The following is a 19,089-nucleotide window of genomic DNA, read 5'->3' on the forward strand; positions in this document are numbered from 1 at the left end:
AAGGGGTGCAAGAGAGTCCAAAGAAAAATCAAAAAAAATCTGAGGCCTCCAATAAGGACTAATTACGGTAATCTGAGGGCACCAATTCTAGTTACGTAATCTTAGCCAAGAGCTTCACTGAAGGTGAGCAGTGCTAATAGCCCCATCCGACTGACTAAGGTACAGAGAGACAGAACAATTTGTTGGTGGGGCACTATGCACAAGACATTCCCCAAGAAGTCGATGAGAGGTTTCACCGAATAAAGGTTGTAAAGTCCAGACAATTAAGGCGATTCGGTGAAGGAGGGTAAATGGAAGTCAGGACCTCCTAGGTCCCAGGCTCAGACTCATTCTCTCCAGCCAACAAAGCGCTTCCCCAACCAGGGAGCTCTTGCATCTCTTTTGCCAGATTCCTTGGATTTCCCAAAACATTTGTTTGGCTCAAAGAACTGCCGGCTGGGCTGCAGCAGTTTAAAGAACTAGGAATCCCACTATGCAATCAATTAGTTCAAGGTGATAGTCTAATGCCTCCAGTGTTAACATCGTATTTTAAAATTAATGGAACTTCAGACTGTATGTGGTGGAGAAAACATGCAAATTAATATTGGTTAGTGTTATTAGCAAAACAAGCACTATACCTCAAGGACGATATACCCGCCAAATTTCTAGGTCAAAGGAATTCAGGAAATTTTGTTCTATCCTCCCAAATAAAAACACACCATAATTTTTTTTTTTTTTTTTTAACAGTTGAAATACTGTATTTTCCCCACACTCTCCTACCTTGCACATGACTGGAAGGACTTCGGTCAAATTTCCAAACAATCACCAAGATTCACAGACCAGTACAAAAGAGTTAGGAAAGTTTTGAGCACTTGAAACCAAGGGGTTATATATATACACATAATGGAAATTGTTTTGCAGTCATAAAAGTGACTAGTAAAGACAAAACGTTGCATTTGGACATACAGAATGCCTGAAAAAGTCCCCTCCAATCCGAAGAAAGTTTTTTTTTCTGATTGTTTTCTCCCCCCATAAAGCTTCAGGTCCTAGCTTAGTCGAAAGACTCTATGGTGAACGGGGAACTTGTACAATACATACATCAAGAATATGTACACTTGTACAGGAGGTGAAAAGGCAGACCAATTGAAAGTCTCTGGGTAAAGATAAAAGGGGAAAAAATAAGCATGACATCATTGTAGAGGGTCTACTACAGACCATCAAACCAGGAAGAGGAGGTGGAGGAGGCATTGCTAGTACATAACAAGGGAAAATTCCCACTTCGTCACACCTGGGTCTGGTACTATTCAAAATTCTCATTAATTATTTAGACAATGGAGTGAAGAGTATGCGTATAAAATCTGTGGATGACATCAAGCTGAGAGGGGTTTCAAGTACTTTGGGGGACAGGATCAGAATTCAAAAAACTTGACAAATAGGAGAACTGGTCTGAAATCAACAAGGTGAAATTCTGCAAAGACAAGTGCAAAGAGGGATGAACAGTGAGGTGGCAAAATCTGCACACAATACAAAATTACTCAGGACAGTTAAGTCCAAAGCAGACTGTGAGGAGTTACAAAGGCATCTCACCAGACTGGGTGACAAAAGGACAGATAAAACTCAATGTTGATAAGTGCAAAGTAATTCACAATGGAAAAAATATTCCCAACTGTACATACAAAATGGGGGGGGGGGGGAGGGTGTCTAAATTGGCTGCTACCATTCAAAAATAAAAGTCATGGCATCATTGTTGACAGTTCTCTGAAAATATCCGCTCAATGTGCAGCGGAAGTCCAAAAAGCTAACAGTATTAGGAACCATTAGGAAAGGGATAGATAGTAAAACAAAATATCATAATGCCACTACCTGATACACCCACACCTTGAATACTGCATGCATAGTTCCAGTCACCCGATCTCAAAAAAGATATTTTAAAAATTGAAAAAGGTGCAGAGAAGGGCAACAAAAATTGATTAGGGGTATGGAACAACTTCTGTATGGGGAGAGATTAAAAAGACTGGGACTGTTCAGTTTACAAAAGAGATGATGAAGGGGGGATAGGATAGAGGTCTATAAAATCATGAATAGTGTGGAGAAAGGGAATAGGGAAGTGTAATTTATACTAAGGGTCACCCAATGAAATTAATAGGCAGCAAGTTTAAAACAAACATAAGGAAGTATTTCTTCACACAACTGAGAATCAACCTGTGAACTCATTGCCTGGGGATGTTGTGAAGGCCAAAACTATAACTGTGTTCAAAAAAGAATTAGGTAAGTTCATGGAGGACAGGTCCATCAATGGCTACTAGCAGAGATGGTCAGGGAAGCAACCCCATGCTCCAGGTGTCCCTAAACCTCTAACTGCCCGAAGCTGATACTGGATGATGGGATAGATCACTTGAATTTGCCCTGTTCTGTTCATGTCCCCTGAAGCACCTGACACTGGCCACTATCAGAGACAGGATCCTGGGCTAGATGGACCACTGGTCTGACAGTATGGCCATTTTTATGTTCTTATCAAGTATTACATTTAGGAAGGAAAACATCAGATGCACAACTACAAAATGGGGAATAACTGGCTTGGTGGCAGTACATCTCAGAAGGATTTGGGGGTTACAGTGGATCACAAATTGAATATGAGCCAGCAATGTGATATAGTTGCTAAAAAGACCAATATAATTCTAGGGTATATTAACAGGAGTCTCATGTGTAAGGCACAGGAGGTAACTGTCCTGCTCTACTTGGCACTGGTGAGGCCTCACCTAGAGAACTGTGCCACACTTTAGCAATTGGAAAGTCCAAGGGAGAGCAACAAAAACGACAAAAGATTTAGAAAACCTGACCTATGAAGAAAGATTTAAAAATACCTGGCATGTTTACTCTTGACAAGGACACTGGACTTCAGAATGGCAGATTTCAACCAACTCAGAGAAGTAATAGGCAAGGTTCCATGGAAAGACCAATTAGGAAGAAAAGGAGTCCAAGGGGGCTGGTAGTTTCTAAAAGATGTAAGACTACAGGCTCAACATCAGGAGGCCAATGTGGCTGCACAAAGAGCTTTTTAGCTCTCTAAAAACCAAAAAGGATACATACAGGAAGTGGAAGGAAGGACATGTCACCAAGGAAGTATACATGGGAATAGTGAGAGCATGTATGGACAAAATCAGGAAAGCTGAGGCAAAGAATGAGGTACAGCTGGCAAGGAATGTTAGAGACAACACCAAGGGGTTTTACAAATATGTCCGACAAACAGAAAAGACCAGGGATGGTGCGGGCCCACTGCTCAATGGAGGTGGTGAGCTGGTAACGGAAGATGATCAGAGCTGCTCAATGCCTACTTTGCTTCAGTCTTCTCACAATAAAATAACACGTGATTGGACGATTAGAGAAGTTAACATAGGAATGGTTTAGATTTACTTGGCCCTGCCTCAGGGCAGGGAGCTGGACTTGATGGCCTCTCTAGGTCTTTTCCAGCCCCTACAGGTCTATGATGTTACATCACATCACACCACATGTCTACATGTCACAGGCAAGGTCAGCTCCCAGACTGCTGCACTGGGCAGCACAGTATGGGGAGGAGGTGAGCAGCCCTCAGTGGTGAAAGAACAGGTTAAGGACTATCTAGAAAAGCTGGACATGCACAAGTCCATGGATGTAATGTATCCAAGGGTGCTGAGGGAGTTGGCTGATGTGATTGCAGAGACATTGGCCATTATCTTTGAAACTTCATGGCGATTGGGGGAGGGCCTGGATGATTGGAAAAAGACAAATATAGTGCCCATCTTTAAAAAAGGGAAGAAGAAGAATCTGGGGAACTACAGACGGGTCAGTCCCTGGAAAAATCATGAAGCAGGTCCTCAAGGAATCCATTTTGAAGCACCTGGAGGAGAGGAAGGTGATCAGGAACAGTCAACATGGATTCATCAAGGGCAAGTCATGCCTGACCAACCTGACTGCCTTCTATGATGAGATAACTGGCTCTGTGGATATGGTGAAAGCAGTGGACGTGATATATCTTGACTTCAGCAAACCTTTTGATACGGTCTCCCACAGTATTCTTGCCAGCAAGTTAAAGAACTATGGATTGGATGAATGGACCATAAGGTGGATAGAAAGCTGGCTAGATCGTCAGGTTCAACTGTTAGTGATCAATGGCTCAATGTCTAGTTGGCAGCCAGTATCAAGCGGAGTGCCCCAGGGGTCGGTCCTGGGGCCAGTTTTGTTCAACATCTTCATTAATGTTCTGGATGATGGGATGGATTGCACCCTCAGCAAGTTCGCGGATGACACTAAGCTGTGGGGAGAGATAGATATGCTGGAGGGTAGGGATAGGGTCCAGAGTGACCTAGACAAATTGGAGGATTGGGACAAAAGTAATCAGAGGAGGTTCAACAAGGACAAGTGCAGAGTTCTGCACTTAGGATGGAAAATCCCATGCACTGCTACAGGCTGGGGACCAACTGGCTAAGCGGCAGTTCTGTAGAAAAGGACCTGGAGATTACAGTAGATGAGAAGCTGGATATGAGTCAACAGTGTGCCCTTGTTGCCAAGAAGGCTAGGGCTACATTAGTAGGAGCATTGCCAGCAGATCGAGGGAAGTGATTATTCCCCTCTATTCGGCACTGATGAGGCCACAGCTGGAGTACTGCATCCAGTTTTGGGGCCCCCACTACAGAAAGGATGTGAACAAATTGGAAAGAGTCCAGAGGAGGGCAACAAAAATTATTAGGGGGCTGGGGCACATAATTTATGAGGAGAGGCTGAGGGAACTGGGCTTATTTAGTCTGCAGAAGAGAAGAGTGAGGGGGGGATTTGACAGCAGTCTTCAATTACCTGAAGGGGGTTCCAAAGAGGATGGAGCTCGGCTGTTCTCAGTGGTGGCAGATGACAGAACAAGGAGCAATGGTCTCAAGTTGCAATGGGGGAAGTCTACATCAGATATTAGGAAACACTAGGGAGGTAGTGGATTCTCCATCCTTAGAGATTTTTACGGTCTGGCTTAACAAAGCCCTGGCTGGGATGATTTAGTTGGGGTTGGTCCTGCTTTGAGCAGGGGGTTGGACTAGATGACCTCCTGAATCTTCTATGATTCTATGATCCTAGGATATCACAAGAGCCAAGAGTGACACTATTCCTGTAATTGTCATTGTTAATTGCTTTCTCAATAATGACAAAAGGGTTGGGGGCTTCAATGATTGATAATCCTGAAAGTAACGATCCCTCAAGATACGGAAAGTCTGTTTTACCCTCGCATGTTAGTTTAGTAGAAGCCAAGCCTAATCGGAGCACAGAGCGGTTTCCAATGAGTCCATTCTTCAGATTACGAACACCTTCATTCCCAATGGGATTGTGACCAAGGTTCAGGGTCTCCAAACTCTGCGTATGAGGCTGTGGACACAAGCAGAAAAAGAAGGTGAAAGAGGTACGTTACAATAGAATGTCAGCACAAAAAAGTCATGACCCTCACCCACATCAACACCTACCAACCACAGCGAAATAACTGACTCTCTTAGGCCCTTCCAAGTTCAAAATGGGAATTTCTTAGGGAGGCCCTACAGAATACCACTGATTTCCAGAGCTGCTAGTTTTACAGACATTACTGTTTTGTCCAGGTTTTTTATTTTTCAATCCCCACAGAGCAAAGGAGCCCTTTGGGGTGAAATTGACATTGGCCTGGCAGAGCGCACATGTGCCTCAGCAACCAATCCATTCCTTCAGCCTGTCACAGGCTGACTCCCTCCCCTACCTACATCCTCTGCATTAGTGCTGAAGCCTGCCCTTCCAACATGTGCTGTCTAGGCTTGTGCTGCCACGGGAAGTCTACAAGTAACTTAGCCACACCACAACTACCTGCCGATGGCTATGGACCCAGCCTAGGCTGGCAGCCATAGTTCTCACCTTCCCTGCGTCAGAGGTGGGCACTGGATCTCCACTGTGAGGAGTGGGTAGGAAGGAGAGTCAAAAAGGGTGGCAGAGGAGTGAGGGGAGATGGTAGGAGAGAAGGAGGCAGAAAGACAGGAAGGACAAGCAGAGGAGAAGGGGAAATGAGAGAAATTACTAGCAGAGAGAAAACATAAGAAAAGATAACCCAGGCGGGCAGGAAAAGAGAATGCGAAAAGGTGGGGCTCAGAGCAGGAAGCGCTAGGGGGGAGGGATAGCTCAGTGGTTTGAGCATTGGCCTGCTAAACCCAGGGTTGTGAGTTCAATCCTTGAGGGGGCCACTTAGGAATCTGGGGCAAAATCAGAATTTGGTCCTGCTAGTGAAGGCAAGGGGCTGGACTTGATGACTTTTCGGGGTCCCTTCCAGTTCTATGAGATAGGAATATCTCCATATATTATTATTAGGCCTGCTGCTACTAAGGAGAACATACCAACAGGGTTGGGGTGATTAGCAGAGGACATATAGCAGCTAAATAGCGCTCTCTCATCCTGCCTTTTACTGTAACAGGTCCTGTTTTTCATCCTCCTTGTATTCCTGATCCCTTGCAAATGCTGCCTCTCCAGTTTGACAGATGTCCTTTTCCTCTGAAAGGCTGCTTGCCCTGACCCCTCCAATATGCTGCATTAATTCTCTTCATTTCTATGCAATAGAAATGCACGTCATGCCGTTGCACAAGAACATTGCATCCACCCACTCTGCAAGCATTACATTGTCAATAGCTTGATTGAGCTACTGCAGAACAATTATGCCTAGCTCTAGAACACACATCTATAAGAAAAGCAAACTGGACTGTTTATATCTTCTTCTCCTCTCCATAGGCTCCCAGTTTAGACCTCAAACTACTCTCTAAAGGAGGTTCACTCAAAAGCCATTAATCTTCTCCCCCTGAAATCTACTCACCAGTGTCATCCCCATATAAGCCATGCCAGTGTGAGTCAGCTGGTTATTCCACAAAACCAGAGTGATCAGCCCTTTCCGTTGCTCCTTTAGGCCCTCACAGATGTATGCCAAGCCTATAAAACAGTATCAGTTAGAGTGGATTTATTCAGTTGCTTTCAGCATTTTACAGGCCAGCACTTCAACAGTCATGCTGCCAGCACAGTCGGATGTGAACACACAGATACTGTAGGCTTTAACAGCACTTTTCTTGTCTTATCTAATCCCTTCTTTTGCACAGGCTTTGAATGTTGCAGTCAGTAAACCACAAAATAGAATTTCACATACTGTGCTGGATCAGAAGAACGTTACAGGCAACAGCCTGCAGAGATGTCTCATTCATTTTAAGCAGCAAGGTGGATACACTGAACATTTCTCTCAATACAGAATTATTAAAAAAAATAAAATCTTTATCCTCTCATGAGAGAGAGAAATTACTTAAACGGAGACATCCAAAAGCCAAATTCTGATTATCGTGTATGAATTTAAATAGTAGGTTTTTAAAGTAGGTTGTGATCGATATTAGGACAGAGCAGAATGTAAGTACAGTAGAGAACATTTCTGGTATAGCTTTATAAAAAGATACAAAATCACCAATTTCTTCATTAACAGTCATTGAATTGGCAGTAAGTCTTTTACCATCCAGCAAGGGCTGGATACCCCCCACCTCCCCGTCACAATTCCTCCAATTCACGGGGGGGGTGGCGGAAAGAATAGGCACCCTAAAGCCAGCCCCAACTCAGAGAGTCCTAGAGGCTGTGTGTGGGGGGGGTGCACCTCCAGGGCTCCCTGCCCCAGCCCCACACCCTGCAGGAGGCGCAAGCTCCAGCCCCTGCCTGGGCCCATTCACTAGGGCCTGCCCATGACTGAGGAAATGGTGAGCCATGGTGGGGGAGTGTTTGGAGGTGGGGATTGGACCATGAAGGGGAGGGGGGTTGGAGAAGTGGTTTGGCAGGGTGCTGTTTTATGGGAGCGTTTATTTGGGGGGCTGTGCGACGGGGGTGGCTTTATCTGGGTAAGGTGGGTTGGTGTGGTGGGGAGGAGCCTGAGGCGAGAGGAGGTTTTGTGGGGTTTGGGTTTATTTGGGGGGATGCAGTACCAAGGGGCTGGATGGGTTTAAGCAGGGGTGGATTAGGGTTTAGCTATGGCAGGAGGTTGAGTGGGGTTTGGGTTTATTTGGGGGGTGGGTGGGATGTTTGCTTGGGGATGCGGTACCAAGGGGCTGGATGGGTTTAAGCAGGGTGGATTAGGGTTTAGCTATGGCAGGAGGTTTTGTGGGGTTTGGGTTTATTTGGGGGGTGGGAGGGATGTTTGCTTGGGGATGCGGTACCAAGGGGCTGGATGGGTTTAAGAAGGGGTGGATTAGGGTTTAGCTATGGCAGGAGGTTGAGTGGGGTTTGGGTTTATTGGGGGGGGGGACGACGTTTGCTTGGGGATGCGGTACCAAGGGGCTGGATGGGTTTAAGAAGGGGTGGATTAGGGTTTAGCTATGGCAGGAGGTTGAGTGGGGTTTGGGTTTATTTGGGGGGTGGGTGGGATGTTTGCTTGGGGATGCGGTACCAAGGGGCTGGATGGGTTTAAGCAGGGGTGGATTAGGGTTTAGCTATGGCAGGAGGTTGAGTGGGGGACTGGGAGCACAGGGAGCTGTATGGGAATGTCAGTGGGTGCAGCTAGTTGTGCCTATATCTGGCTCCTTCCTCCACAGCCCCGTTTCCCCTTTCTTCTCCTCCCGCTGTCTCGCTCCCCTCACGCCCCCACTCATGCCACCAGCCCCAGCTCTGCTTGAAAACACTGGGGAGGGACAGGCTGGCCACCACTGCACCAAAAAGTCACCTCACCTGGACTCACCTCACAACTGGGCTCCAGGGACTCTCCTGCAGCCAGGCATCTCAGCACCAAGCTGGCCCCAGTGCTGCTGGAGGCAGGGCTTTGCCTGCCAAGCCAGGCTTTGCACACTGGCAGTGGGGTGGCTCCAATTTCAGAAGGCTGAGCCCTCTCTAGCCCTAAATAATCGCCGCCTATGGTGAGCCCTCTAGAGAGCCTCGCCTTGAGCTGCCTGGGTCCCCAGCCTCATCCTCCTTTGCCACCCCCACCCCAGCTCACAATGCCTCTCACTGAAGTGTGACCTGGCCATCCGTCTGTCATGATGGAGAGACACCCGGGCCAAATTACAGTGACTGGTGTTGCCAAAAAGTTGTGATTGTTGCAGTTTCCACAACAAAAATTGTGGCCCACGATTCTCTTACAGCCCTACTCATAACGTGTCCTTATATACAGCCGGAGACCCACTCAGATAATTTTGAAGAGGAAATGAGTTACTGCAAAGACCACAACAATTGGGGTGGGTATCTGAATGTTCTGTCCTGTCACGGGTGTGGAGTTTAGCCTCCCCAGAAGTCGAGTCAAGCTTGGGGAAGAAAACTAGGAGATGAATCAAATGGTACACATGGAACTCAAACAACTGCAAGAACTTGAGATGAGGCCTGAGAATGACCCTGTCCTTATGAAACACTGCATAAAGGGGACCCACCACAAAGGACTGGCTCTCCCCTACTCTTTGAGCTGATGGAATGGCTACCAGAAAGGCAGTCTCCAGAAATAAACTGTATAGGAACAGGTTGCCAAGGGCTCAACCCTGCTAATACTACACTGGAGGTTGCAAGAGGCTCCTCAACTGCAGGGTAAAACCATGAATAAGGCCTTTAAAGAAACCTTACCATTGTATGATGGGAAAATAGAGCAAGGCCCTGGATAGGATGGTGATGTGCAGATATTGATTCTAGCTGGACCCTTATGGGGCTGAAGGGTGGAGGGCTAGGAAGAGAAGAGCTCCCTCTGGAGGCTCTACCAGGCTCTCGACACCAGCAACATGTCAAGCCTGCTGCCTGGTGGAAGACGCATCTTGTACATTAACAGAGGAAGAGGGTTGTCATCACTAGAACATCTACCCCTTTCTCAGAAACTTCAAGGTTGGTAACAGTATTGGGCAGAGGAATGCTGCCTGAAGGAAGCCTGTGGTCTCACTTACTTGGTCCTTGAGAATCCTTTAAGGAATCAAAGGCCCCACCTATCTTTCAATTCAATCTCGTTGACCTAAAAAGGAAGGTCCTCAATTGCTGTTTGGACCTTATTGGGAATTTGTGACGATTGAAACCAGGAAGATCTTCTCACGGCCACCAAGGCAGCCAAGGCGTGCATCCAGTATAGCCTATAGGGGATGTGTGGGCTATCAGACACAATAGTCTATCTCTTACTATTTGTGGGGTACCCCATCCACATATTGAGACAGTTTGTTTCAACTGAAATAATAGTATTTGACAGAAGTGCTTGGTAATAAGCCATGTGCAGCTGGAGGCTGGCAGATGAATATACTTTGCATTGACAGGTCTACTCTCTTTGAATCTGATGCTTCGACCTCTCTTGGACTGCCGATACCAGAAACAACCCTGATACTCAAGTCCCTTGGAACGAAGTCTGTCAGCTCACATGGATGCAATTGGGATGGATGCTGACATGTGCCACAGGTCTTCTGCAAGCTCCAACAGCCTTTCATTTATAGGCATGGTGAGCCTCCCATTCATGAAAAACTCAGACATCTTGCAGCCGGAGAGACTTCTGCACTACTTTCAGAGGTGTATCTAGAGTCTCTGCCATGCACTTGACGAGGTCCTGGAACGCCTTGAAGGCATCGACTGAAAGCGGCATAGAAGGATTTAGTCTTGTTGGGAGAGGATAAACAGATTGCAGTGGGGACAAGTCGCTTTTCCCCTTGTAGATGATGTTCATAGTCACTTCTCTTCTTCTACCTTTCCAGGATCTAAAGCCGCACTAGCTGACCTGGCGCATGGGTTTAGACCTAATCCTAGAGGGGGCCGATGATGAAAGCTTGCTTGAATACAGCTCCGCACCCCAGAGTATCCAGCAGGACCAAGGCTAATGTAAGTATGGCATTTGGGGTAGGAGATATGGGGAGGCGGGTCCCAGGAAGGATGTCCCCTATGAGCCCTATGTCATTTCTTGATGTCCCTTACAAATCCCTACCCAGAGTCTCTTCCTGACCCCCACTGCATTACCCAAGGAGGGGAAGGAAGGTGTGAAGAGGAGTGCCTACTATGCCCCATGGGGATGAACAAAAGGAGTACACCTTTTCCAATGGAGGCGTCGTTCTGACTGGGTAGGGGGCAAAGTCTGCACTGGAGATACCACCTTGACCTGTCGTACCAATGACTTGGTAGTGGACAGCTTAGTTATCAACACCCTCAGCCTCTTAAGAAAAGGAAACTCTTGTACTGTGCCCACAGGCAAACCACTCTGTACCATATATGCCCTCGGTAACGACACATTAGGTACCAAGAACACTGTTTCGAGGTTGCTGGTGCAGAAACACTAGGTACTGAAGGATCTATGCCAAGAGACACATGGCCCAAAGGTTTAGTGGGTACTGCCACCATTCTCTAACAGTCAGTAGTGGGGCACCAGAAGAACCCTTCTCAGGCCACTGGCTGCCTCTCAGCTGTTGAGCTCAAGATGAGTCACTTATGAGTCTTGTGTAGGGTGACCTACGCCCCTACTCTACACTGGTGGTGCTCTTCCCTAGCCCTGTCAGAGGTCGTAGGAGCTGGAATGGAGGCAGACAACTGGGGCCTCTTCATCGATGTAGCCCAGGAACTCAGGGTGGAATCTCAGCTTACCAAGGCGCTCACAGAGAGAGTGACCGGAAGACAGAGATCTCTCGGTGTCCTTCCTTTCAGCGTCCAAGATGGTTTACATACAGTGCTTCAGGAGGAACAATTTTAAGCAGGCTTCTCTACCTTTCTGAGTTTGCTTAGAGAAGAATTGACATATGGTACACACTGCTCAGGAATATGTCCTTCTCTGAAACACAATCGGCAGAGTGCCCATTGTTATGTGGCACCAAAGCTTCACACAAGGGACAGGTTTTAAATCCCAAGTTTTGTGTCTGCCACTTTGCTAGAGCCCCTGTATGCAGAGACTAGGATGTGCGTTTAGTCAAAAACTAGAACCTGACTAAAACAAAGATGTGTGTGCGCTGTCAACAGCCAAGAAGACTAACGACCATTCCAAAACTAGCGCAGTGCACAGAGAAGCGGGCGGACCCTGCAGGGGTTGTGTGTCTGTCACAGGTGGTAAGAAGGAACTGAGGGATGGTTGGGCCCACTCTGTTCTTTGTATTCTCAAATGGCAGGGGCAGGGCGCATGAGGACATCTAGGGCCCAGGTACAGCCCCAGTAAATGCTGCTGGCCAAAATAGTCCGATCTCACACATGAGACATGTGCACCAAGAGCAGAATCCACGTGGACAAACACTGGCAGAAGAATTTTAGAGGATAGATGGATTTGCTGCTGATAAACTGGTATCCTGGCTTCCCTGCCTAACTCTGAAACGGTTGTTTTTTCTCCAGAAATACTGATAAGATTCACAAGTGTGTGTTCAAATGTACATGTGTAGAAGTTGGAAAGCTCCTACACTAAGGCAGTGTTCAGATACAGAGGTCTGGAAAAAAAATAAATCACAAGGACATTATTTTTCTGTTGTGAAACCTCAAGCTGTCTGTCTTATTCCACTCCCACACTTTGGAAAATCTGTTTAACAAAAATATATTGCATGCTTACATTAGCTACAGAAAGATGTAGGCCTACAATTCCTTCACCTTAACAGTTGGAGTGCAGTCCCGTGGTGCGTGGTCACAACAGGCCTGGTAATGGAACATTAGTTGCAGCCTTACATAGAGTCACACCCAGCAACTCCGTAATGACATGCAACCCAAACTAATTAAATCGAAGCTACAAAGAAGGAGCTCCAGACTTCAGGGATTCCAAACTCCAGTGAGTCACAAAGAACTGTAGGTGGAACTTGTAAATCCCATAATAGGAAATATTTCGCTTTGAAACCTTTTGAATACAACAGCTCTTGACTGAGGGCAGCAGAGCCTCGCTTCCCTTGCCTATAGGCATTATTAGCCCCATTCCACAGATGGCTTTACAAACAGGTAGGTAAAGGGACTTTCCTGGAGGGTCCAGTGTCCAGTGGATAAAATGTACATCCATGACAGGAGCTCTGGATTCTAATCCCAGTGCTGACACAGGTACCCAATAGGACCTTTGGCAAGAGGCTTAATGCATGTGTAATATGGAGAATACCTGCTGATGGCACACATCTTTACCAAATATTGTTTGCTAAGTGAAGCATATTAATAAGGCCAATTAGGGGAAGAGTTCGCAGCAGATGTCGTTAAGGATGCCAAGAATCAGGGCAGGAAATTCAGACACTTAAGGTTACTTCAACAACATTAACTCAGAAATAATAAAATAGACTAAGGCCTGGTCCACACTACCCCCCCACTTCGGACTAAGGTACGCAAATTCAGCTACGTTAATAACGTAGCTGAATTCGAAGTACCTTAGTCCAAACTTACCGCGGGTCCAGACGATGCAGGCAGGCTCCCCCGTCGATGCCGCGTACTCCTCTCGCTGAGCTGGAGTACCGGCGTCGACGGCGAGCACTTCCGGGATCGATCCGGGATCGATTTATCGCGTCTAGACAAGCCGCGATAAATCGATTCCAGAACATCGATTGCCTGCCGTCGGACCCGGAGGTAAGTGTAGACGTACCCTGAGTGTCCAAACTTATGATAGGTACCTCAGCTGACCAAGAAGATAGTAACCAAACATACTACAGGCCTGCACAAAGGCTGAGCTAACATTGAACTGAAAACACTAAATTTTGTATTGACATTTGTTTCTGCTTTTAATTTCACCAATATATTTTTCTTTTGAAAAGGAGAAAAAGAGTAAAAGACACTGAGAAATCTCTAGGAGAGGTGAGGCACCTTAAGGACCCTATCCTGAAAAGTGTCAAGCAGCCACAGCTCTTACTAACTTCAATAGGAATTGTGGGCATGCGACATCTCATGATCAGACCCTTCAAGTGATTTAAGGTGCCTTAACTGGGTCTGAGCAGCTTAAGTTGCTCTAAGCACTTAGAGAGACATAGGCCACGTCTACACTAACAAGCTTAAAGTGGCACAGCCGTGCTGCTGTAAGATCACTCGTGTAGCCGCTCCATGCATATAGGAGAGAGCTCCCGTCGACATAATAAAGCCATCTAAATGAGCGGTGGTAGCTATGTTGGCGGGAGAGCATCTCTCACCGATAGAAGCGCTCGTGTGCACAGTGCTTATGCCAGCAAAACTCGTCACTCAGGGATATGTTTTTTCACACCCCTGAGCGACGCAAGTTTTGCCGACATAAGTGGTAGTGTAGACATGGTCTTACACTGCTATCATTCTTTAAAAATGCTTAAACTGCTTTTTAAAAAAACCTCTCATTTCAACTCTCAATTTGAGATCAGATTTGGAAATTGTTCAGCCCCCACCACGACTTTCCCTTTGACAGCAGGAGCTGCCTGCTGCTGTATTGGGCCGGGCTCCTCGGAAAAGTGCAGGAAGAGTTCCAGCAAGCCAGCCTCTTACTACCTCTCCGTCAAGGTGTTCCAGCAGCCCTAGGCCTTTGTCCTCTTGCTCAAAATCGCCTCAAGCTACCTCCTTGCCTGGTGGAAAGAGGAGATGGTACTTCCAGAGACAGAATTTCAGTCTAACAGGTTGGACTCTTCCTTCCAACCTGCTGGTGCTGCTCAGTTCCTGAATGGGGCTTTTGTGGTTTTATCAAGAAATGTCTCAGAGATAAGAGCAGCATCAGCTGTCCCTGTGTTCCCAAAGAAAGTGGAGGCTGGGGATTCTAACTCGCCATATTCCACCTCACGTTAAAGGGTACAAATTAATTTATTCATTGTTTAAAGTCTGAGGATTTACTAGACATTCATGGTCTTTATTAAGACATTACGTTGTGGGAGGAAACAGTCACTCTTTAAAAGAAAGACAAGTAAAAATATTCAGAATGAGAAAGGAATGACGGCTTAGCTTGCTTTTAAAGGGCAAATTTTCCAACCTGGGTTGGAGTGCAACATGGGATCCAATAAGATTTTATGTTTTCAGCTGAGAACATTTAAAATGCAGCTCTCGCTCTGACAAAATTTCTCAGAGAAACAAAGTACGAAGACTAAGGAGGATCTCCCACCTGAATCTAGGATGTGGTTGTTCCTCAGGTCCAATATGTGTATGTAACAGTTAAATTTCAGCAGGTTGCCAAGCTGAGCAGAGTCCTGCAATCCATTCAGTTTATTATCGGCTAGATACAGTTCCCGTAGGTTCATGTTCATTTTCAGAGCCGTTGCTAAAAAGCAAAGAACAGAGAATTACACTTCAGCTAATGTGTAACAGCTACAGAACAAAAGACCACAGAGAGCAGGGCACCGGTCTGTAGACCCACAAGACACCTTGGAACAGCATGTAACCAAAGGAGACGTACCTTTCGGTTTCATTCATTATTGCTTTAGGTCTGCATGTTTATCCTGCTACTAACTGCTCATTAATGCCTTCTGTATGGCACACAAGGCCATGTATCGTAGGCTTATTCCAGCTGGATGCTGCAGAAGAACACATGTCCATACAGGCCATTTGTAGTGCCATCAACATCTTATCTTATGCAAATTTCTTACTCATATACTATGTCAGCCAGCTGTAGACAAAGCCTCAATATCAGCATAAATTAACTAGGCAGAAAAATCATCAGCAGGACACAAGTATGGCTGTCTAAATGCTTTATATTGGCAAGAAAGTCATGGGGCTAACCTGTGTCTGGCAGGCATGACTGGAGACACAAGCCCAGTGTCTCCAGAGATGTGTGTTGGTGGGATCCTGCATAATCCTGAGAGAGGGTGATACATCCACTACCAGGGCCTTTGTAGAGGGCAACACTAGCAGTGCAACGAGTCCTGAGCAGTCCTTGCTCTCCTCAACTACCAGGGCTTCTATTGCACGCAGCCTTGCACAACATGAGGAATCGTGTGGCGGCTCCTTGAGCCCTTCCCCCCTTGTGCCCCCAGAACAACGGTAGGCTATAATCTTGCTCTGAATCGACAATGACATCTGAATCTGCCAGCACTAGGGGGACTTGCTAGTCAGCAGCAGTATCAAAGCAGATCAGAAGAGATAAAACTTCAATTTTCCATTAAATTCTGCATTTCACACCAAGATCACAACCACCCTGTTAACCAGAATGCTAGACCTCGAGTAATAACTTTCGCATTGGAACCTGCAGCCCAGGTGAGAATCTCTCTCAAGTGTCCCTGACAGACGTAAGGACATGGTTCAAAGGGTAGCATATAGCAGGGAAGTTACACTAATAGCCTATTAACCGCAAAGCCATCTTTTGCTTACCTGTCTGTAACATGCCTGTACCTGGGGTCTGATGTGACCACAAAGATGCCTAGCTCCAGTCTAGCAGTGATTCACTACCAACCAGCTGCCAGTGGTGCCTTATCCCCTCCCAGAACACTGACAGGGCCTGAACTTAAAACCTCTGAAACCCAGGAAATGGCTCCCACAACACCCCCACCTAACTTTAACTCTGCCCTCCTTTCTTTGTTCTCCTAAGGGAGTCCTCAGTGCTGTATCCCTCCCTAAGACTTGGGGCCAGCAGAAGGGGTGAGGGAGATTGTAGAAAGCGGCTAAGTTTTAAAAATGTTAATGGATTTCAAGGCCAGAAGGGACATTGTGAGCCTGCAGTCGGACATCCTGCATAGCACAGGCCAGCGAACAGGAATCTTTGAGCTCTGCAGCTGTAGCTCCAAGCCCCCTTAGGTGGCAGGGCAAGCTCTGGCAACCTGCGGCACTGCTCCCTGATCGACATGGCTACACTTAGCACAGGGAGGGGCGGAGGAGGGGCATGGGAAAAAGAGAAAGGATTTGGAATTGTGTTGAACACACAGAAAAGGGCAGATTCTTTTAGTAGGGTTACCATATTTTAATTTAAAAAAGGAGGACACTCCACAGGCCCCCGGCCCCGCCCCAACTCCACCCCTTCCCCAAAGTCCCCGCCCCAACTCCGCCCCCTCCCCTGAACGCTCCGCCCCCCTGCTTCCCGCGACTCAAATGTTCGCGGGAAGCCTGAAACAGGGAGGTAACAGGGAGGCAGCAGGTAAGCTGGGGCTGGGGCGGTGGCGGGGCGCGAGGAGGCGCGGCCCAGTCCAGCCCCCCCAGCCGAGCGGCTCCCTCCGGCCCTGGGGCACTGGCCCTGGTTCCGGCCGAGCGGCTCTGGCCCGCCCTGGCCCCGGCCCAGCTCGGCTCGGGCCCCGGTTCCGGCCGAGCGGCTCCGGCCTGGCACCGGCCCTGGCCGAGCACCGCCGGCCGGCAGCTCCAGCCTGGCACCGGCCCTGGCCGAGCACCGCCGGCCCCAGTTCCGGTTCCGGCCGAGCACCGCCGGCCCCAGCGGCTCGGGCGCCCCTGGCCCCGGTCCCAGCGGCTCCGGCCCAGCTCGGCTTGGGCCCCGGCTCTGGCCGAGCGGCTCCGGCCCGGCACTGGCCGAGCACCGCCGGCCCCAGCCCAGACCCAAGCCCCACGACCCCTCCCTCCCTATTTTCCCGGACATGTCCAGCTTTTGGGGATTTCCTCCCGGACGGGGATTTGAGGACCAAAAAGCCGGACATGTCCGGGAAAAGCTGGACGTATGGTAACCCTACTTTTAGGGAGAGACAAGGTTCTACTATATGCCCAGTGCCTATGGCAATCTCCATGGGGGGCTGGTGTGGTAGTCGTCTGGGGTGGGAGGCATTCCTTTAACTCCACATTTCCTGGGGGTCAGAGTCTTTAGTTTAGCCCCCACATACACGCACTTTCTGGAAGGGTATGAGGCAGGGACGGGCTGCCTGAACTCTGCAGTTTCTGGCTGAGTTTCCCTAGTTTACGAACAATCACAGAACCCGCAAGTTCCAGCACCCAGCACTCCCTCCACATTTGCTACAGTTACTCCATCTACCAAAGGCACTGGCAGCAGATTAATCCCTTCCCTGCATCACTGCCCCAGCTCAGAGAATTGTCCTCTTCCTGCCTCATCCTCCCACCCCAGCCCTCCTGCCCATGAAGGGGTCAGCAGTAGTGGGGAGTCCCACAGGTTGAGGAGCTGAGAAGAGGCTTCAGGGACTGACATGGAGTCAGTGGGGGCATTTTGTGAAGCAGACAAATGGGGTCATGGCTGTGAGAAGCTGCAGCACCCCCCAGGGCACCCACTGCACAGCTATGACCCACTCCACTTCACGGCTTTGACCTCCTCTTGCCCCGGAGAGCAGCATCACAGGGAAGGGTAAGCCTGGAGGGGTAAGGGTAAGGGGAATTTTGGAGTCTCTTCCCTCCTCAGGGCCCCTCCCCTGAGGAAGAATTGTTGGTAGAGGAGGGGTATTTGGGAGGAAGCACACAGATGACTCCACTCCTTGCCCCACCCTCAATTATGTTCCATGCCAGAGGAGGCACCAGTCTTTCCCCTCTTCAGATCCTGGTGTGTCAGAGCTCTGAGCTCCCAAGCGAGCAATGATCCCTTTGATGATGATCCCTTATTCACCAAGAAAACCCAGCTCTTCACCCCCCAGTGAGTGCTGCTCTCACAGTGTCCCCTAGAAACAGGGGTTCCTGTGGAGGATGTACCATGCTACATGTGGCAGGACTTTCCCTTATCAAGAACCTCTCCTACTAAGGGTGGGGCTTCTTTAGCCCCAGCCTCTAGAGGGCCAGGCTGTGAGCAAGCCCAGGCCTCCCACGAGGTGGGAGGACAGCAGCTCTGCCCCTGGAGACATCCCCCTTGAATAGAGGGAGCAGTGGCCCTCTCTGGTAGCCTCCCCCTGTGAAAAAGCAAGATGGGGATGACCCAGAGGGGCACTCCCATGAGCCGAGGGGGTGAGAAGGAGCTTCAAAGGTCGACCCAACCCAGAATTCCAAGGGTGGGTCCTGCGGGGGTGGCCTGGAAGAACAGGGCACAGCAGTCAGAGAACATGGGATATTTGGAGGGGGACACAAGGAGGATAGAGCTGGAAAAGCAGTGGGGCTTGAGTGTTAGGATGGGAGGGCTGCCACGGCCTCACAAGCTGGCTCTGCTGCCATGGGTTGCAGGAGCCTCTCATGAGTAGGGCCCTACCAAATTCACGGCTGTAAAAACACATTGTGAATCATGAAATCAGAGCTCCCCCCTGAAATCTAGCTATTGTAGGGGAGGGGTAGAACTGGGGACACCCCAGCTGGGGGCTTCTACCATGCCTGGGGCTGCAGCTACTAGTCCTGGCAGGGCTGGGGAGGGACCAGACTTCCTCTTGTCCCGGCACAGCCACT

General features: G+C 48.4%; 1 protein-coding gene across 1 annotated transcript in view; it reads right to left on the reverse strand.

Moving 5' to 3' along the window:
- The window catches only part of PPP1R37 (protein phosphatase 1 regulatory subunit 37), a 135,639-nt gene that overhangs the window by 14,151 nt on the left and 102,399 nt on the right, over positions 1–19,089 (reverse strand). The window contains exons 7-9 of the mRNA XM_065420680.1: positions 14,951–15,106; positions 6,818–6,930; positions 5,223–5,364 (exon numbers count right to left, since the gene is read on the reverse strand). Of these exons, the coding sequence (XP_065276752.1) occupies positions 5,223–5,364; positions 6,818–6,930; positions 14,951–15,106 (411 nt within the window). The remainder of the gene's footprint in view (positions 1–5,222; positions 5,365–6,817; positions 6,931–14,950; positions 15,107–19,089) is intronic.

This window comes from Emys orbicularis, chromosome 21, assembly GCF_028017835.1.
Source record: "Emys orbicularis isolate rEmyOrb1 chromosome 21, rEmyOrb1.hap1, whole genome shotgun sequence".
NCBI classification, from domain to species: domain Eukaryota; kingdom Metazoa; phylum Chordata; order Testudines; family Emydidae; genus Emys; species Emys orbicularis.